Source organism: Syngnathus scovelli, chromosome 8 (assembly GCF_024217435.2).
Source record: "Syngnathus scovelli strain Florida chromosome 8, RoL_Ssco_1.2, whole genome shotgun sequence".
In the NCBI taxonomy this organism is placed as follows: Eukaryota; Metazoa; Chordata; class Actinopteri; order Syngnathiformes; family Syngnathidae; genus Syngnathus; species Syngnathus scovelli.
This window is the reverse complement of record NC_090854.1, coordinates 15149033-15170908: the sequence shown is the minus strand read 5'-3', so window position 1 is coordinate 15170908 and position 21876 is coordinate 15149033. Positions and strand designations below refer to the sequence as shown.

At 42.2% G+C, this 21876-nt stretch overlaps 2 protein-coding genes across 2 annotated transcripts; one reads left to right on the top strand and one right to left on the bottom strand.

The window, feature by feature from the left end:
• The first annotated feature begins 6030 nt into the window (after nt 1-6030).
• zic2a (zic family member 2 (odd-paired homolog, Drosophila), a) lies at nt 6031-21426 on the top strand. The gene is made up of 4 exons (XM_049727581.2): nt 6031-8601; nt 14414-18177; nt 19371-19534; nt 20364-21426. Exons 2-4 carry the CDS (start codon nt 17190-17192, stop codon nt 20556-20558), a joined length of 1347 nt encoding a protein of 448 aa, XP_049583538.1. The 5' UTR covers nt 6031-8601; nt 14414-17189; the 3' UTR covers nt 20559-21426.
• On the bottom strand, nt 8684-12175 carry zic5 (zic family member 5 (odd-paired homolog, Drosophila)). Its single transcript, XM_049727580.2, has 2 exons — nt 10962-12175; nt 8684-10292 (listed from the first exon to the last, which is right to left on the bottom strand). Exons 1-2 carry the CDS (start codon nt 12028-12030, stop codon nt 9820-9822), a joined length of 1542 nt encoding a protein of 513 aa, XP_049583537.1. The 5' UTR covers nt 12031-12175; the 3' UTR covers nt 8684-9819.
• Nucleotides 21427-21876: the final 450 nt, after the last annotated feature.

Here is a 21876-nt window from a genome sequence, read left to right as displayed (position 1 = left end):
CTTTATTGTAGTTTTTCTAACTGTTTTATTTGTTGTATCAGAGGAGGACAGAGTGGATGGCAACGTATTGGTCACGCTCGAGACTCAAACACAACATAATCCAATTAAAAAGACGATAACCCTGCACTTGGGTATTCTTTTTCTCTTTCTTCACCCGAGTCGCTGACAAGCACTCTTGTGCTCCCACGTGAAAGGAAGGAGTCAAGAGCCCTCTCTCTTAATCCCAGCCACGAACCACCAGTGAAAGAAAAGCCCTCATTGGTCCTCAAGCTTTGTATGGATCATGCCCCTGGCACCCCCTCCTCTTCTTTTTTTTTTTCAGGGGGCTCATCACAGTGCAAGGCAGCCTGTTAATTTGGCTCTTCAACCAAATAGGAGGAGGGGGAAGGTTTATTCAAAGGTGGTGACAGTTGTTAGTTTGTTTGAATGAGGAACACTAAATAATCACTTTGTATTCAGGGTCCTCTTAAGTGGATCAAACGTTGCTTTATTGGACAAGTCACAGTTTCAAACAAAAGTATTAGGTCGGTTTGCTTTTATGATGGAATTTTACTTTACAAAACAGTCAAGGTGTGATTCAAGTATACTATAGACTTCTAGCTTTAATTCAAGAATTAAAAAAAAAAATATTAAGCAGTCCAAAACTAAACAATTAAGTATCAGGCAATATGAGCAATAAAATTAATCACACAAACCAAGTTACAAAACGGATTTGTGGCCCCTTTTACGGCACTGCTTATACTATCAACAAACCAAAAACACATCTGTTCTCAGAACATTATTTTTTTTATGGGAAATAAAATTACGCAAAAGTCAACCAACATTGTCCAAGTGCATCCAGCTAGACATAAGAGCTTCTACGTATTTTAGGTGTTGCAAAGTGACAGGTAATAGGCATTAATCCTCTCTATATGAGAAAGAGGGCTGGGGTAGGGGTTAAGAACATCTTCAGTAAATGGGTGGGGGCGGTTGGGGTTAATGAAGTGCCACTTGCCCTTTGGGGTCGCAGTCACAGTGTGCAGCATGGCAAGTTTCAATGTCTATTTGTTTTGAATACTTTCGCAGCGGGCATATGATGTGAGTTTTGGCTATAGACTACCATAATGTGCAATCTAATGAGATCCAATAGTTCCACCTTATGAGCTATTGTCACGACTGTAAGAGAAGCCAGTCGTACACCGCTTGTTAAAGATGGCGTTTCGACACCTTTTTTCGGTGTTGCTGTTTTGTGAATAAAAATGAGCATAACAATGGGGCTAAATGTCTTTTCAGATGGCAAATGATGCTCTATTGATGGTTATGTTTGGGAGATAAATCAAAGTTGTGAGTCATTTGTTATGTTTGTGTATAATTTGAGAAAGGAAGCATGTTGACATTGAATAGCAGTGGGTTAAGAATCGACCCTTGTGGTTGGGTGCCAAATCGCCAATAGTATATAGATTACAAGTAGAGGTACAAGTAGTACCTGTCATTTAGGGTGGGATTTGAAACCAGTTTAGAATTGTCTCAATCAGAGCTGTACCAGAAGCTCCTTATTATTTAGTCGGTATTTCCCCTGTTCTGTGAAACTCCACCATTACAGAATTTGGAAGTGTTGTAGGGCAAAGTTGACCTAGCATTTTCACTGCTCTTTCCCAACGTTACGGTTTGCATTCAACTCAGACGCTGAATTTTGGGGGAAGGCCAAGTCAACCTCGTAATTCTCTGAGTTGTGAGGTTGTATCAGATCCATAAGCAGTCATTTTCTAACAGCTTTTAAATAGATTTGTTTTGTGTGGGGAAGGGGCAGTCGGCACCAAGTAAACCTGTCAGTTTTCTGTCTTTTGAGGTAGACCAGAGCCAAAAGGACTCATCAGATTTCCGGGCTTGCTGAATGAGATGATGAAGTTGACAAAGCAAAGTTTCCAGCTCCAGAGGTGGTAAGATGACAACCTTTGCCTGTAATTCTTTTGCAATGCTGGGGCAGGAATGTTAAGTTGAACTTCCGACAGTCACTTCTCCTGCCCTGTTGTCATGAAAGCCTTTGTCGCTATCGGACTAGCAATCAGCAGCTGCGAGGTGGCAATTTTTCAGCATCTCTGCGTGAAAAAGGGCTTGGGACAGTGTAGATTTTGGTGCTAATCCAAACTGGGGAGTAGTTGGGCCTTGAGTGCCATTCTGCTTGTCACTAAGATGGATCTGACATGATGTCTTGTGCGAGGGCTGCTGTCATTTACTCGCAAATATGTCTGCAGAAGGCCAAAAGGTGCCTGTCCCCTGCTCGCGTCCTCTTAATGACATAATTAGTCTTATGATTGGGACCGTCCGGAACAAACTGTCCTGTGGGATACATTAGAGATGTCATCGAAGAGCTCTCCATAGACTTGAAGGTTTGTTTAGTTTTTTTTTGTTTGTTTTTTTAATCAAAGAAGACCAATCAAAACAAGCAATTGGAGTACAGAAGCTATTTTGCGGACACCATAGGTCATCTTGGCATTCAATCATGTCTGTCCTAAGCCTCTTCCGGGGCCTCACTGGGTCTCTTTGAAGCCATGGGTCAAATGGAGACCCCCATATCTCAATCTCATTGCCTATCCAGCCATTTGTGCTTCCTTTCTGGCTTATCCCAGGCAGGCTGCAAACATCAAGACAGCACATTTTCTTCTGACCAACTCAGGCCCATATCAGTCATTGCCAAAGCCAAGCCATTTGGATGTGTGCCGCCTGTGATGTTTCTGGATCCACCAAAGTCCAAGGGAGGTCCCTGTCACTGCATGGTTGGAGGGGTCATGTGATACTTTTTTTTTTTTTTTTTTTTTAAACTGGTGGACTGGTTTATCACCATGGATTAGAGCTCCAACAGTGAGGCTGAAGTTGGTCCGTGGTGGACCTCCATTGAGATGATAATAGGCAGAGCAGTTTTATGTGAAGTTCTTTTTTTTCTATGATCATGGACATTACCTTCCTCCATTCGTCCTATCATGTCCAAATACTGACCTTTTCCCGCAGGCAAACGGGATGCATCCAAGGCCTCCCTCTGTCGATAGCTCTGCTTCTGGGATACCAATCTGCACCTACAGTAATGGATAGAGTAAAAAATGTTCACGATATAGTGTTATTCTGTCATTGTCGGAACCTTCATTATTGTTAAAGGAGCTGTATCATGCTATTTGCAAGCTGTCCAGTTATAGACATATATATGATTATTATTACCTTTGACACAATGGCGATCAAATGTTTTTTTAAAAAATAAGATTTACTTTGATGGGTATTTTTCTAAATAGATGCCTGATTTAGTAAAACGTGGATGGTGCAGGGGTGGCTACTCACTTTGTGACATCACAAAACGAAGACCAGGTCGTTTTCTCTGATTGGGTGGGGCTGCTGCGTAGAGAAGAGGAATGAGCAGTTCTCCAAGTAAACACCACATTGGTGCAAGGGGGGGGGGGGTACAGGATTAGCAATTTAACATGGCTAAAAGTACAAAATTTTGATGTAGTATTTGGCTCATTTATTCAATGAATAAATCCCTACAATGAGGTTGAGTCATTCAGGATAGATATCTATGGAATGGACTTTAAAAGTGCACCACTGCATCAATTTTCTACAACATGGAGTCTTGACATTTTCATTGAATCTTCTTGGATGTTTTTAAGACTCCCTCTTGTATAAATTTTGAAATCAATACAGTATGTAGTGAAGTGCAATGCATTAGGCTTCATGGAAAGTGGCTTATTTTGAAAGGACCACCACAGGATATTGTTCACACTCCAGCGATTAAGCTGCTCCTTATACTGTTCACTCTCATCCCTGGGCACAAATCAAGAGTGTCCATCCCATAAGAAGTCCATCTGCTTCTCTTTCCTTCTGTCCTTCCCCCCCTCCATCTCCCTCCACCTGGCCATGTTCTGTTTCTTTCCAAGTATGCTGAAGCCTACATCCTGCATTTAGAGGCTTTTAGGGGAAGCTGGTCATTCAGCGAGAGGCCACTGGGCTGAGCTTGCTCACGCCTATCTGCACTTTCCTATCGACTTTGTGTCCGGCGGCGGACTGCAGAAGGAGCGGCTAGCAGGAAGTGGCTCGTCCGTGGACGACCTTGCTCTCCGCTCACCTACTGGCTTGGAGTGGCTCCCAGTCCTCGGGATGGGGCCTGTTGGACCAGCACCAAGTCCTCTACCCCCGCAGATGTTATGTTAGCCAGCCACCAGATATGATATATTGTCTGTTGTGCAGATAATGGTCCACGACTGCCAGAGCAGGCTTTAGGATATAATTTGTACTAATTTATTGCACAGTTTAAGATTTATGGATGGATGCTTGTTGCCAACAAACAGCTAATCCAGACGTAAAATTATTTAAAAAAAAATTCTTCTAATGATTATGACAATGAACTCATCCTCTTATTGTCACAATGCATCTTAACTCCCTCTGGAAAAGATGCAAAACTAGACTTTATCATGTTGTGTTATGATTATAGTTGTTAAAAATGTTATATTTGTGATGCACTGATATAGTTCTTGTCAGATTACCATAGAAGTAAATGGTTTAGATGTTTTTTTTGAATATTCAATACCATTTTTTGTCGGACCAATACCAGTACGATCACTCAACTCTTGAGTAGTTAGATACTGATACCACGAATATTTTGAATACTCCAAATTTCCAAAAGAACAATGACAGAATGTTTTAAAGAAAACCATACATCCCAAAATAGCATATTTCTTTGGAATTAATATAAAATTAATGGCAATTCTTGTTTGCATTTCTCAATTTCAATAGTTAAACAGACATTAGATTCGGATCGTAAAACAGCCACAAAAGGGCAGCCCTGTACCGGTATCGACCTCTGTCATGATACCGATACCTTGAAATTAGGCCGGGTATCAAACCGAGAGCTAGAATACTTGTCCATCGGTGCTGACTCCCATTTAACATGAGTTTGAATGTGATTAGTTAATTCTGAACACAGCCACATACCTGCTTTCAGGAATGTTGTTTTTTTCCAGAAGGACATTATCTCAATTGTCAATCAATATTTTTGTGTATTTCACTATTATTATCTTCTTCAATTTGGCCGTACAAGGAATAGATGACATTAATGGTGATCAATTGAGGTCATTTATCTTGGTCTCACTTTTTCATATTTTCAGGAGTGGAGCTTTGAATGTCTTACTATTGTGAACACTTGCTAACATGTCTCAAGTGAAAACTTATTTTCTTCCTTCCTCGATATGAAAACCTCTCACCCACAAAAAAAAAAAAAAAAAAAATCCTGATGTGTTCACTGAGTAATTGATTTAATGAAGTTGCCTAGAAGGGTCCAGGTCAGTCCAGTGACCCCCCTGAGAGTTCACATTGTTACGTGTTTTGCTTCTCTTGGCCTCTGAGGTAAATGCACAGCTGCTTTGAGCTGGCCCAAACGTGGATGACAAGACCACCATACACCTTTCATGTGCCCAATTGGACCCCTAAAAGCAACACCAATCACTAAATAAATGCAATTCATTTAGTATGTGTAGAGAAAATGCCCAGGAGTGCAATATAGAGTCAACAACACTCTTAAGAGATGTAATCTTAAAAAAAGTTAAGCTAATGTGACTTCCTCATAAAAATTTGAAGTAAATGCTTTGTTCCCAACATTTCATCTCTACCTCAGATAGATACCTCTACTATAGACGTAAGATTTTGTTCTTGTTCTTTTGTTCTAACATTGTGAGAGGGGTGTAATGTGACTCTTGCATTAAACTGATTTTTATTTCCCCCCTTCCTGGCTTCCTTCTCACCTCACCCCCACAAAAAGGTGCCCACCCCTCCCAAAATAGTCCACATGAGAAATATGTAGACTTCCAAATTCTATTTTTAAAACAATCTACAAAAATTACCAACAACAAAAATGTTTTCAGCATGTACCATCTTGAATCCCCCTCCCCAACCAAAAAAAAAATCTTTATCAAGGGTGCATGCACATGAGAAATTGGACCTCGAATAAATAATCCATCCAAAGTGAGACCCCCTTTTCCGCCTCCCCCCAAAATAGATGACACCCCCCCCCCCCATTTGACTGCTTGAAAAAATTATTGTGGATTCAACATGTGACAAACACAAGTGTGTGCAGAGAAGTGTGAGAAGTAAAATGTGATGTGGCCATCTAACACAAATATTTAAAAAAGGTTTTGATTGTGCATGTTTTCTTTAAACAACCCCCCCAACCAAAAAGTGGCCACCCCTGACAATGTACCCCTCATGCACACAAGGAGATGTGGTTTAATCGAATTTTTACAGGTAATGTGTCATGTGTCTTTCAAGTGTGTAAAAAAAACCCAAAAAATCCGTGCGTGCCCTCTTTTTCCAAACCCCGTAAAAACAAGGCCACCCATTGTAAGATGCGCCTCCTTACGCCCGCCCCTGGCAGAAGGGTTGCACCTTTTGGAAGAAAAAATAAATTAGAGGAGTGCTGAACCAAACGTAGGAAAATGAAGTTTGTTACTGCATGTCAGCCCCCCGGAAAAAAAACAAAAAACGAGAAGGGAGCCCTGTAAGGTGCGCCTGCAAAATGCGCAGGTGCGCAACCCCCCACCCCAATCCACACACACTTTTTTTTTTTTAAAGTGGGATCAAATTGACACCTTCAGATAAAAAAATCTGCAGCAGTTAAATTTGGTGTGTGCACCTACGTATCCAGCCCCTTCTCTCTCTCTCTCTTTTTTTTCTTTTTTTTTTTGGGGTAAGGGCGTCGTTTTTTCTTCTTCTTGCTTTGTCCTACCGTTCAAATAGTGGCGTCTGCATGTCTGACTCGGCCGGTTACTGATTTGCAGGCGGCGTGTTAAGGTGGCCCGTGTAAGTACATTTCCACGGGCGTCCCACTAAAGGAGAACAAATCGCTGACAAAGGAGCGCCTTCTCCCATTCAGCTGCGTCGTTAGGACAACCCCAAAAGTATTCCCGGGATAATAAGTTCCACTTCAAAGCCTTTCCCACTCGCGGATGACCGCCGCCTCGCTTCTTCTCCTTCTTGTTCTTTTTTTTCTTCTTCATTTTGTGTTTTGAGCTCTCCTCCTCTTATAAAAGCAACTATTTATATAATTTTTTTGATTGAGAAAGATGAGTAAAAGGCTTTTAAGAAGGCACCTTGCAGCCTTGTTAAAAGAGGGGGGGAAAATATTTTGGTGGGAGTCAATATCAAATGTAGAGTGCAGGAAAAACTATGAAAGAACAAGTGTACTAAAAAATGGCTTGTGTAATTTGCAGTGCATAAATATATATATATGTTGCATATATTTATTTATTCTGCTAAATTGTATTGTTATTCCATGGTAAATAGCAATTTTGATTTAATGCAGGCAAGTATGTTTTTTTTCATTCTGTTTTTCTTTTTTGTGCACACAACATGGGACTGCACTTGTCTTGGGACAATCGTAACAACATGGAAATAGTGTATGAAATCTATATTTAATTTTTTTCCCTGTCAAATTTGTTTTTTCACTGCAGCTTCAATTACACATGATGGTTATGGTTTGATTGGTTTGCTAATTGGCTATCACTACCAAATATGCTCTATTTACCTCCATTTTAACCAAGGATCATGGCGATCCATTTATTAAAGGCAAACTGTAAGTTATAGATGCAGAATGACTTTTTAATATATTTAGTGTTCTTGGACTAGCCTAGCGTTAAGATTCTAATGCTGTATTATTATGAATATCAAAAATGCAGCAGAGGTCAGTATACACCACAATGTGTATTATTTTTTGGACTAACATTTCAGTATGTATTATTTGATATAGTTATAATGATCACATTGTAGAAAAACAGCAGAGGATCAGCATAAAAATATAATGGCAGTATGTATTCTTTTCTTGAACGCTTTTGTTTTTTTTTTACACCATGTAAGACTATTATTTTTTCCCAATGTGTATTAGAAGACCCAATATAATACAATTTGCTGCACATCTGCTGTAGCCTAGCTAATGTTTTCCCACTATAAACATACATATTTTCCTATCGGCCTTTGTTTATAGGCCTACATGTGTTGACATACATCCTTGAAACTGATGGATTAAAAATTGGACCGACCCAGGACGTTGGGTCAATTCGACCCAACTTTGGGTTGTTTTGCTAAAAAAAAAAAAGCCAACCCAATTTGTTGTATTGTTTTGTACAAATAAACGAGTTATTTGCAAAATGGTCCAATTTTTAACCCACATTGTTTTCAACCCAGCATTTTTATGGCTGTAGAAAAAAAACATTGGGAATGTCAGTCATCATTCATTTGATTTTTGCTGTTATTTGTATATGTTGACTATTAATTGTCATAGATATTCCAGGTGTTTCATCTAAATAACGTGCAAGTGAGTATGCCACTTCTGCTTAGCTCAAACACCGTTTAAATGACGTAAAATGTTAGCATTCAAACACATATCCTTCCTTTGAGGGGCTTTTAAGCTGTGTGTGGGCCCCACACATGCATAGGCCGCTCCATAGAGGGCCACATTGGGCCTTTTCAATTTTCAATGCAAGGAATATAGAATAAGCGCTTTGATTGATGTACATTTTGGATGTTTCTCCACCAGGTTCTGCTGCACAATCACGCAACTGCTTTGTCTTCAAGTGGATAAGAATTAAGGTGAGAATCATTTTGAATGAATATGTCAGTTGGAAAATACATAGAGACAATCAGTGTCATAGTAATGTGACAGATGCAAGTATTGCCTTCCGTACTGATATTTATTAATGCTTTTTGTATTATTTTTTTATATCATAAATTGAATTTTAAACATCAAGGTTCAAGACAGTCATTACCCCCCATTTTCATATCTTTTAAATACATGTACAAATGGCACCATGCACCTCAACAAAAGAGACACATCACTAATATTTTAAAAAAGTAATAACATTTTTAAAAAAGACATGCGAGGGATTTTTTTTTTCTCAAAAAACTGAACATTTCACATTACACAGCCTATTCAAGTCAGTCTTTTTACAGGACAAAAAATTCTCTTAATAAAAAAAAAAAAATCAGCAAATTAAATTTGAAAAAATATATAACAAAAGTTACAAAAATATCAGCAGGGTACTACCACAAAAACTGGTATTATTATCATCATTATTTCTTTGGTGCTTCTGTAATTTCAGTACAACATTGAAACCAGCAAATAAATTACAATGTACAAAAAAAAGACAAATATATTCTTCTAGAGTAGCAATAAAAACTACAACATTCACAAACATGAGTACACTCACATATGTACAATTCCAACCAAGTCTGTCAGTGTATTTTTTTAGGGTCCCCGGGGACTTTTGTTGTTGCATAAAATATAGACTTAAATACCTCTTAAATAATACAAAAAAAAAAAAACATCCAAAACACAGCGAGAACCCTTGAGACATATTTTGTTGTTATCAAAATAATAATAAAATATATATTTTTTTGTTTAGTTTTGTAGGCAGATGATAGCTCATAAAATAAAAATAAAAAAAATTGTGTTTCCAGGCTAAATCTGGGGTGAGAAATCAATGGGCTGTTTTTGATACGTGAGATCATTTCCATGCAATTTATAAAAATGTCAGGACAATAATGAACATTAGTTTGATCATATTTTTCCATAAATTTTGAATGGCCCTTGAGGAGTTCAATTATAAAAGGGCAATGATGAATGAAATTGTTGACCCAACCCTGCACTAAATGGACGCAGGACACTTGTTGCTGGAATCGGAATTATTAGCTCTAATTTGCATATTAAAACCCAAAAGTGTTACTTTGAAGGAAGCTGGTTTTGGAACTGCATCCGCTTTGATTGAGTGCTTTTTTTTCTATTTTGTGTCCCATCCCCAGGGATGGTAATTATAGCATCGTCCTGGGGTCTGAGTCTCTAAACGAGTCCTCATCTTCAGACTCTGAGGTGGGCACATCACTGGAGGGGGAGTGCAGGCTGTGTTGCTGCTGGTGTTGCTGGTGTTGGTGGTGCACCCCCCCTCCGCTGCCTTGACACACATACCACTCGTTCAGGTTGGTCACCTGCGGGGAGAGGCTTGCGGAGCGGTTCCGCTGCGGGGAGAGGGGCTCCCCGAGCGGATTGCTGGTGGTGGAGGAGGGTATGTATGTGGTCGTGTTGTTGGGAGGTGGCGGGGAGCTCTTGCAATGCACCTTCATGTGTTTGCGCAGGGAGCTTGGGTGCGTGTAGGACTTGTCGCACCCGCGGACCTTGCAGTAGTAGGGCTTATCAGACGTGTGCACGTGCGAGTGCTTCTTCCGGTCGCTGCTGTTGGCGAACTTCCGGTCGCAGCCTTCAAACTCGCACTTGAAGGGCTTCTCACCTTAATGACAACAGACAAATCAGAGAACTTTTGAGGGCAACATCTTGAACGCACGAATGCACCCACCCCTTAGCCCCCTCCTCACATGTGCAATGTATGTTTTACAGCGTGAACACGTGTAACATGCCTTAAGGCCTCGTGGTTACATGTGTGAGGAGGAGGAGTTGAGTTGTTTTATGAAGCTTGGAGTGCTGCATGCATACTTAGAAACACATGCGCTGCATACTACAGCTTGCACATGCGCATTGCCTCAAAAAAAAAATGTTTAGATTTTTAACATTGATAATTAACCCCAAAAAACTTTTTATGGGGTCTAAAGCGTTTCAGGCAGATTGTATTATTTTTTTTAAACTTAAAAGCATACTATCAGGTTCTATTTATTATTCAACAGACCTTCAAAGTCGCCTGCGGTGGCAAAACTACATCGACCCACACGTCGAGCAGTGCGAAAAATTCCATTAAAACAAATGATGCGCAAATGTTTTAGTTTAATGTCTAGGGCTAATGATTCATTTTTCGTCCTGTTTGTCTTAAGTTTGAATCAATTTCCTAGTTCCGATTCGAACAGAGCGTACTTTTCGCTTCTGGTGCGCGTAATTACGCGCGTCCACACCAGTAATTTCACATACCGATCATGTTTTCCCCCGACTTAAGAGTGGATTTACTGACCTGTGTGTGTCCTCTTGTGGATCTTCAAGTTCTCCGAGCGGGCAAACACTTTCCCGCAGCCGGGGAATGGGCACGGGAAGGGCTTCTCTCCGGTGTGCACTCGGATGTGGTTGATGAGTTTGTACTTGGCCTTGAACGCCTTCCCCTCCCGCGGGCACTCCTCCCAGAAGCAGACGTGCGAGCTCTGCTCCGGCCCGCCGACGTGCTCCACCGTGACGTGGTTGACCAGCTCGTGCATGGTGCTGTAGGTCTTGGAGCAGGGCTTCTTAGCACTCTGCAGCTCCGGCTCTACCCACTTGCAGATGAGCTCCTGCTTGATGGGCTGTCGCATGTAGCGCAGGAAGGCCCCCGCGGGCCCGTGGGCTGCGTTCACGTTGTTGTAGCCGTGCAGGGCGGAGGCTCCGTAGTGATCCTGCCGGGCCCCGAAGTGATCCGACCTACCGTAGAGGTCCCCCGATAGACCCAGGCGCATCTGCCCATTGAGTGCGTGGTGGTGTGGGTGCGAGCCCGGGGACGCTTGCTCGTGGAGCCCCGAGAAGAGCGAGTGGGCCCCGCTGTCCGCGTGGCCGTACGCACCTGTTGGGGAGATGAACACGCCGTGGTGGTGATGGGGGGAGGCGGAGGACTGGTCGCCGAGAGCGTGCATGGCGGAGGCTGAGAGTTCTCTCCTGAGGATCAAGTCCCTGCTGCTCGAGTATCCCGGGTGGTGGTGGTGGTGGTGGGCCACAGGGAAGCCCACGGTAGTCTGAGCCGGAGCGAAGGAGGCTGCGGTCGCCGCCGCCGCAGCAGCAGCCGCCGCCGCGGTCTGGGCTTCGTGGTGGCTCTGGATGTGCTGCGAGGGGCTGAGCTTGAGAGCACTGGTTTGTGCCATGTGCTCCGGTCCGAATGGAGTGAGTGCCACGCCGGGGTCGTTGGCCAGCTCCCCAGGGTGGAGGTGGGCATGGTGGGAGAGAGGGTGATGCCCCCCTAGCCCCGGGAAGCCTGTCATGTTCTGGTGAGGAAGGACTTGAGTGGCTGCCAAATCCGCTAATCTTAACGCGGGGTTCCTCTTGCTCAAAGGGGCTTCCATGACTACTCCATGCGCGCGCCCTCATGCACCACGCATGGAAATATGGATATAAGGGGCTCTAGAAGTTCTTTTGTCCGGCGTCTAACTCTGCTTTTTTTCACCCCCCTTTACTCTGTCCTCGAGCGATGGGCAGAACACACAACAGTTGGAGCACGCAGTGGGGGGACCCGCTTTAGAAATGCCACCGCGGGTATTGGACGGATTTGGGTGAGTGGCAGCCCGGCGGACGAGGCGATTGGCTGAAGTTCAGCCGAGGGGCCCAGCGGGGGTCCGCCCCCCCCACCCCACTCCTCCTCCTCCACACGCCTTCCACGCCGCACTACTAAAAAGTTGGGTCTCGCAAAGTTGCAGGTTGCACTCGGGTTTGGTTGCAATCACGTCCGAAAGCCTCTTGAAAGCTTCTGCTCTCGGCTACGAGATAATAAACCGCTGGCGCAGGACGCAAAGCGCAATAATGTTTTTTTTTTTTTTTTTGGGGGGGGGGGGGGTAATTTACACTGCCTACAGATTTATCAATGCGGTTTACACACTTTAGACATAGTTTGTATGAACGTTACACTAATTAACTGCCTAATTAAATGTTGAACATGTTCTTCTATTGTATGCGAATTTAGGCTTGTCCCATCAGGGGTCGCCACAGCAAGTCTCTCGCGTGATTTGTTTGGCACAGTTTTTACGTCCGACGTCCTTCCTGACACAACCCACTTATTTTGTTGAATGCATGTTTTTACCCGCACTTGAAGCGGTAGTGCAGGTAATGGACATTTGCCGGGAATCGAACCCGCACCGCTTACGAAAGGACGCACCCTCCTGTTTACGCGAAGCGCAGAACTGTAAATTGTAGGCTACGCATTTTTTTTTTTTAATTCCACGTCATCCTTATGGGTCTATTTTTATTTTTCCATTAATCCTTTTATTTTTAATAGCATAATGCATAGCAATTATTACCTTTAGTGTTTTTATTGGTGCACTGTCCAAGACATACTAAGCATCAATATCATTTCACCTCCAATTCCGTGCGCGCGCGCGCGTGCGTGTGTTTCCCCCCCTGTCAATTGCTATTTACCATCAACTTGGAGTGTAACCAGCACACGCATATAGTCCTTGCGTTGCACCAGCCAACTGAGCTGAAGTTCACAGACGGATCACACACGCACGCACTTTGATTTGTTCCCCGTTTGACAGCCGGCAGAGGATCTGTCACTCAAATGTCTTCATTGGCATCTGTGACATGTTTGTTGCGCTGAATTAAACAGGTGCTATTGTCCAAAGTAATCACTTTGTGTATTTTATGATTTTATGCGTGTCGAGGAGTACACAATTCACTTGGAAGAAGTGAATAATAATAAGTATTAATAATAATAATAAGTATTAGTATTATTATAATGAAATACTTTGCTGTGAAGTCAACATTCCTCTAAAAGAGAGCTCCACTCGAACACATACAAAAACACGAATTTCTCATCACAAATAGTTTTTTTCCATATGCATAGAATTATAGTTCATTTACGAACAGAAGGTGTGAGTGTGTCTGCAAAACATTTTTATCGTATTTGTCATTTATAGTTCAAAGCAATCTTTTTGTGGGGCTGCAACGTTTGGTCATAATGGTACCTATATGCATAATCAATATTTGCATGCAATTAATGTCAGTAAAATTTGGAGTCACCTAGATTTGGTATAAATTCATTTTTAATGCTCAAATTTGGTACGAGTTTGTCAATGAGAAATTTTAGAAGCGTTGTGTCGGGGTTGCAAGGCATGCTAAAGATCGGGAAGCAACTGGAAGGCAGTATCAGCCCCCCTCATCCCTCATGAAATATTAATCATGAAAATACATTAACAATTTAAATTAAATTGCCTGTATTAAAATCTAGGATTCCTCATTTATTCACAAGACAAATTTATATTGCCATATACATATCGTGTGAGCAACAAACATGATGGCTCATAAGGGGTACTATCGGAGTGTGGTGGGGATATTTTGCACCCCCCACCCTCTGCCCCCCACCAAAAAAAAAACAAAAGTCTCTTTGTGACAAACAGGCTCATTTTACAGCAAGGAGTCAAGAGGGCAGCATATGTGGTCTTAAGGGGGTCAGAGTTCAAACATCCATGAAACCACAAGGTCACGTCAAGCCCACCAGTCACCTTCCCGGCGTGGCAACATATTGATATTGTCACATAGTATTAGAAGACCCTTGGGGCCGAAAGTGGGAGGAGGGGGTTGCCTCCTTCATAATGTGTGATTTATCATTTTCAAACCTGTTGGAATGCGACATTCCAAACTAACCCTTGCAATTCTCTCCCACTTTTTTTTTTAATTCATCCCCCCTTCCCACCCACCCCCACCCCACACACACAATTTATCCCATCCATGCAGGTCAAGCCAGGCAAGGGAAAGAAAGAAGTTCTTCTATAAGGGATCGGCGGACCTGACTTTGAACTTGGATCAGCTCCTCCGTTTCCCGCCGTGCTGCCTGAAATGGACTCAAGAAGGAGGAGAAGACGAAGAATGCCCCAAATGCTGAGGCGGCACACTGGAGGCCGTGCGATGGGGAGAAACGGCATAACAAATGCCTAAAGTTTATTTTCGACGAGTGAACGGAGCAGCCGGAGGCACGAAAACGTAAGTTAACTTCCTTACTGAGCTTTCCAAGTGACAAGAAAAAAGGTCTGTTTGTATGCTAGAGGTGGAATGATGCCAAATAGTGATCCCCAAGCCCCGTTTTGAATATTTTTGCTGTGTGGATTTTACTGGCAACTGACATAGTATGCTTACATGCTCGAATCGATTTTATTAGCTTCACATGCCAATTCTGCTTTATAAAATACTTTGAGATTCACTCTAATTGTATAAAAGCATATGTTACACTCTGAGACTATGTGAGTTAAATGTTCTGAGGGCTTTTAGAGGTTTTATATGCTTTTGGAATTGAATTGAAGGCCGAATCTAATTCTCATGCAGCTTGTAAAAAAGACCCACGAGCCATAGTTTGCCCACCCCTCTGTGATTTTTTTTTGGGTTCCCAAATATGGTGCTTGACCTCAGTGGTGGTTTGTTTTTAAGGGTTGTTCAAAGCATCTAGCACGACATGTCACCTCCATTATAGTATGTGTGTGTGTTGTGTGGGGGGTGTCAATGTGAGAAATAGTGGAACATGTGGGGGCAAAAAAAAAAAAAAAAGAGCAAACAAACAAGCAGTAAGAGGCTGTGTTGTGTGGTTCGGTGGTTGCGGTCACTCACAACCACTGGAGTCCTTAAACGGTATTTTGATTTTTTTTTTTTTTTTTAAGCAAATTGGATGCCAATTGATTTTGCGCATAAATTATCGGCATGCATATAAACCCAACATAGCTAATTAGGCACTAGTTGCTTATATGATGGGAAGGGGAGGTATTTTATCCTTTATTTAAAAAAAGTTTAGAATCAGAAGTTCAGAAGTCATCCGTTGTTTTAATTTTTCCTGATTTTTTTTTAAATATATTTGTTGCATGCCTTTAAACTTGACTGCATCATTGCAACATAATACGAAGAAATACAACCCTTTATTGTGACCTTTATTTTCTCTACAACACAGTCCCATTGCATCTTTATTCCTGACATTGTCGTGACATATATTGACAGATTGGTAAATTAATTAATAAGCAACATCAGGTTAAGGTTTTATTTACAATTTCGTCAAAATGCATCAGAACCCATTGTTGAGGGATGGATAAAAGATGTAATCCCTTATTTTCATTGTTAACAGTATTTCCATACAATGGCCCGGTGTCACACTTAATATTTAATCCTTATATTGTAATAGAGTAAATGCAGTCATACAAAAAATAAACACTCATATTTTTAGTATGACTGTAGATGCAATGCATGCAGTAATTATGATTATATTTACAGTGTTGCCTAGCAGTCAAAATGCATCTTTTCTTTTTCACTTTTTTTTGTGTGCATTCAAAAAAATCCTGCACACCCAACTTTATACAAAAACTAATTGCATTGTATTTAATAGCAGTGTAATAAATAAATAAATAAATAAATAAATAAATAAATAAATAAATACACTTCTTAGTGTTATCGTAACATGGACACATAATCGGCATCTGCCTATTGCTCACCATTCTATTCATTGACTAGGGGCGCAGCCAATGAGATGCAGTAGGTGTAATACAGTATGTATTAGATGTGTAATACATGTGTAACAGTCATTTGCTGCATATAACTACTCCCTTGTCAGTATATAATATGTATTAACAACTTAAAACGAGCAATTTGTAGTTATTATTTATTTTCAATATGCTGTAGTCACCGTGCATTCCAACATTTGAGTCACAGTGATGGGAGAAAAAAAGGGTAAATGAATTAGACTTTTTTTCCTATTCATTTGCTCCTGTTTTCTCTTTGCAATTATTTTACCGTTTTAAAGACTATTTTTTTTACTGTATCTCGCATGCGTAAAACATGGACTCGTCCCACTTTTCGTTTTATGTTCATAATAAGAAACAGCAACATTCAAGTTTCCACTAAAGATGCCGATGCAATGTATAAAAACACGCACCTCCTTTCTCTCTTTTACCCTACTGCCTTTCGCGAGCCCTCTGCTAAAAAAAAAAAAAAAAAAAGTAGGCGGTAATTATTAGCGAAACAACGCCGCGTTACCTGCCATTGGAGGGCCACCTGGGATTGATGAGGCGCAGCGGCCAATGGGGCTGCGAGGAGCCCGTCAAGTGGCCCCAGTTAAAGGGGGCGTTAGAGGAGGAAGGGCCAGTACGCGGAGGAGCTTTTGGGACCCTCGGCGTGAGAAGAGACCCCGAGAGCGAACCAGACGCAGCGCGCACACCAAGCGAGTCGAGCGTGCGAGCAAGAAAGAAAGAGAGAGAGAGAGAAACAATTTTGTTTACGTTTATACTACTTTGATGACAAGGAAGAATTAGGACGCTCAAGAAGAGGCCGTTCCATTTGGATTTTTTTGCATCTTCATTAAACTTAAGCAGAAGTGAGTGTTTTGTTTGTTTCGTTGTTTGTTTTTGCGTGGAGCGCACCAGTCAGCTATGTGGTTTCCCACGCCGAGTGCGTGACAGTATCAGCTCTCTGTCGCTTCCTTCCGAACAATTCCGTGCGTAATTTGGCGAGAGTGAGTTTAGCCCGTAGGCAAGGCGCCATGCTGCTGGACGCAGGCCACCAGTTCCCGGGTCTGGGCTCGTTCGCCCGCCACCACCCAGCGGCCGGAGACATGCAGGAGCGAGACCTGAGCCTAGCCCAGAACACGTTCGTGGACTCAGCCCATATGGGCGCCTTCAAACTCAACCACGAGCTCTCCCCGCCGGGCCAGAGCTCCGCCTTCAGCAGCCAAGCGCCCGGCTACCCGGCGGCGGCTTTGGGCGCGCACGCCGCCCACGTTACGTCGTACGCGGGCTCCCCGTTCAACTCCACTCGGGACTTTCTGTTTCGCAGCCGCGGCTTCGGTGAGAGTTCCCCGGCTGGAGGTCAGCATGCGCTCTTCGGCCCCGCGGCGGGCTCCCTGCACCCCACGCACCACCCTGCGGACACGCCGCAGGGCCACATCTTGTTCCCGGGCATCCACGAGCAACACGGGTCCCACGCGTCGGGCAACGTGCTCAATGGGCAGATGCGGCTCGGCTTAGCGGGGGAAGTGTTCGGCCGATCCGAGCAGTACCACCAGGTGTCCAGCCCCCGGGCCGACGCGTACTCGGCGGCGCAGCTGCACAACCAGTACGGTTCCATGAACGTGAACATGGCCGCGCACCATCACCACCATCACCACCACCACCCGGGCGCCTTCTTCCGCTACATGCGACAGCAGTGCATCAAGCAGGAGCTCATCTGCAAGTGGATCGAACCAGAGCAATTGAGCAACCCGAAGAAGTGCTGCAACAAGACGTTCAGCACCATGCACGAGTTGGTCACGCACGTATCCGTGGAGCACGTCGGCGGGCCGGAGCAGACCAACCACATCTGCTTCTGGGAGGAGTGCCCGCGGGAGAGCAAGCCCTTCAAAGCCAAGTATAAGCTGGTCAACCACATCAGGGTGCACACGGGTGAGAAGCCCTTCCCGTGCCCCTTCCCCGGCTGCGGCAAAGTCTTTGCGCGCTCCGAGAACCTCAAGATCCACAAGCGCACGCACACAGGTAATGTGAAACACCTCGCCTCCTTTTACTTACTCTTTTTGTGTTCTTAAACGCATTAGTGGGCGCATGCTTGCCGTAAATAGGCGTGCTATGTTGAATCCAGTCATTAAAATAAAATCGTGTTCTCGGACAGAGAGGAAGTCATTCAGCCTCACTGATTTTACTTTCTTTACTTGGAGCGGGGTCCTTAGTTGTATCTATTCAACTGTGGCTTCATGCATTTAATTAACACATCGAATAAATGATCGTGTATATAGTTAGGGGTCAATAAGAGAAGAGGTGAATTAGTCATATAGAGCGTGGGCCCGTTGGTTAGGCACAGCTTCTATTTATTCCGTGTGTACATGTGGAATTATTGCCCACTCAGCAAGTTTTGTGTTGATAACTTGAAATAATTAAAATACCAAAAAAACCGCCCGCCCCCCTTAACCAATGGCTTGTAATTATTACTTCTACAGAATGATTTTTTTACATCATTTGAGTTGAACGATCGAAACGATGGGTAAACTTTGGATTCATAACTTTAAAAAAAAACATTTTAAATAACATGGATGGTTTTAAGCGTCTTTTCCGCGTTTTGAACATCGACTGATTTTTTTAGGTATTTCCCCCCCTGCGTAAATCATTTTTTTTTTAACATTTTGTAATTCAAACGCTTTGTTTATTAACCCATATGTTTTAATCTCGCAATTACTCATGTCTTGATTTTAGTTTTGCAGTACATAAAAAAAGTATACATAATAACAAGCTACTTTTTCCACTACTAGTTTGTATTGCGTTTGGATAACATTCTTTTTGACAGTGTGTGTGTTTGTGTCGTAATGTGCGAGACAGGCCGTTCGGAGCCTTTTCACAATGCCCACCTATCTTCTTGGGAGATGCATGATGAGTGCCGTGAAAAAGGCCAGGTGCTAATTAGATTTTTATTGTCTCCCGAACAAATGGTGCGCCTTCTGTAGGCCTTCTGACTATGGCCCTGTGCGCCCCCCTCAACAACCCTCCCCTAAATCAATATGCGCATTATTTAGGCAAAGCAAGCTAACCCCCATTCAGCTTTGCATATGCTGGAAGAGCGCAGTTATTTTTGTTATTGATGCGCTACTTTTTCCTTTTCACTTGATATGCATTTTCAGCCTGAGGCATTTTCTACAGGCTGCATTTATTTATTTTATTTTCAACGAATTCTTGTACAGGAGAGAAACCTTTCCAGTGCGAGTTTGAAGGCTGCGACAGGAGGTTTGCCAACAGCAGCGACCGAAAGAAGCACATGCACGTGCACACGTCAGACAAGCCCTACCTGTGCAAGATGTGCGACAAATCCTACACGCACCCCAGCTCCCTACGAAAGCACATGAAGGTAAAAAGAAATCATGCAGTAACAATTTAATAAATGTGACCAAATAGCAACTTGTCTAACTTTGTAAAAATATTTAAAACACCAATTGTTATTAAAACGTTGGCGTTCCCCTATTGCGTGTAAGTTTGCACAGCATCCAGTCAGCTTCCATTTTGCTCTAGAATCCTCTTTTCATGATATAAATATTTTGAATAAAATATGCCAAATTCTGAGTGTAAACATGAGGAAATTTCATAATCTTAGTGGACAATGCTCCTTACTGCACATCATTTAATGAAATGCACTTTATGTAATACATGTGTAATAACCATGTAACAAAAGTCCAATACGTAAGAAATTACACTTATGGCACAAAAATGAAATGCATGATCTATCCCCAATTCAGTGTACATGAAGCTATATATGCCAACTTAAAACATTTGAACTTCCTATTGTATACACAAATAAATACATAATTAATTAAATAAGTAAATACTGAATGGCGACAGTCTTGCTTACTCTACAGCATCTTGTGGATTGCGTTATATCTAATGTAATGGATGTTTAATAAGTAATAAACTGCAATAAATGTGAAATTACATTATAGCCACTTTACATTGTTTTGCAAATTAAATGCATGCTATTGTCTCCACTGTATAAGCATTTATATAAGATGCCACATTTCAAAGCAATACTTTAGGGATAACCATTTTAGAAAAAAAAATCAGAAACAAAATCATCGTGGTAGGGGTTCCTCACTGAAAAGCCTCGAATGAAAATGTTAGACACATAGATGTAATAAAGTCTAACAATGTGGTAACTTTTAAAACAATATATTTTCCTCTTGCAGGTGCACGAGTCATCCCCGTCCGCTTCTGACTCCTCGCCAGCAGCCAGCTCGGGCTACGAGTCCTCCACCCCGCCGGGCTTGGTGTCGCCCACCACCGAGACCCAAAGCAACACCACACTGTCTCCGTCCTCGGTCGTGCACAGCAGCACCAGCCACAGCGGCCTCTCGTCCAATTTCAGTGAATGGTATGTGTAGGAACCCCCACAAATCAACACACACACACACACACACACACTCAATTCACAGCACTGGACCCTCCCTAAAAGGAGATTGGGACACACATTATTTTATGATCTTTTTTGTCCTTCAACACAACAGAGGGAAATATGTATAATAGATTCATATTGTAAATAGTGGACACTTTGGTTGTGCTAGATTTGTCTTTTTCGGTGTCTAGATGTTTCTTCAATGGTAGCTATCGCTCTAACTGGACTCCTAGTGCACATAATCCAATAACAATTTTACTCCATATTATGATTCTAAACAGGCAAATTGATTGTACTATAATATAAACTTTTAAACGCCTATGAACTGAAAAGCGTGCCAAAGTTGAACACACGGTCACATCACGTTTATCATGCTTGTGAATGTACATTTTTCGTTGGTTTCTTTTTTAAAGAAAAAAGTTTGCCGGGCTTAACTTGTGCCGTTTTTTTGTGTGTGTGCGCTCTACAAATCGTGACAAGCAAACATGCTATATGTGGAAGGACTGTTGATGAGAAATGAAACTTTGTGTTGTTTTTCCTGTAACTCCTTCCTGTTTTGTGTGTGGGTGAATGTGTATGCGTGAGTGTAAATAGCCAACTGCCATATTTATCCATTTGTAATTAAATTATGGTATTTACTTGCTACAGATGAAACAGTATTTATAAAAAGAATGTTTCTTTTTGTTTTGGACTATAAATATGTAAAATTTAAGAGCTTAAAAACTCAAGAGGCAGTTGTTTTTCGTCGTGCTTTTTTTTTTTCCTGAAAAAAGTTTTAAGAAGTGTTTTCATCCTGACTGTGATAAAACATTTGACTCCATATAAATATAATAAAAAAAAATTGTTGCAAGTGCTAATATTTCTCCCTTGTGCGTCCTTCTTATGTGTTGTTACTCGCGTCATGCTATTTGCAATCGCGCCTCAATCAACATTTGACAGGGTATAAAACTTTTGAAACTATACAAGATGTCCTCACATCTTAGCAAGTAAAACAGCATATACAGCTTGTGTGATCAGACATACTGATCACATAAGCTGTATGTTCTTTAGCAACGTAAACAAAAAGGTCATTTTTGCAGGTCAGAGAAGACCATGTCGTACATAAACTATCGGTGCTTGGTCTGAATCACAGCACGTATATAATATTTCCTTTAATATCTTTGCACAAAAGAAAAATCATCAAATAACCAGCTTTTGCCTTGAACTTGACTCGAGGTCCAATTTGAGGCTATACTGCTGCTGCGTAACTTCCGGTCACTGCTCAGTTTTTCTATCTGTACAAAATGTGTCCTTCAGCAATGAAATAA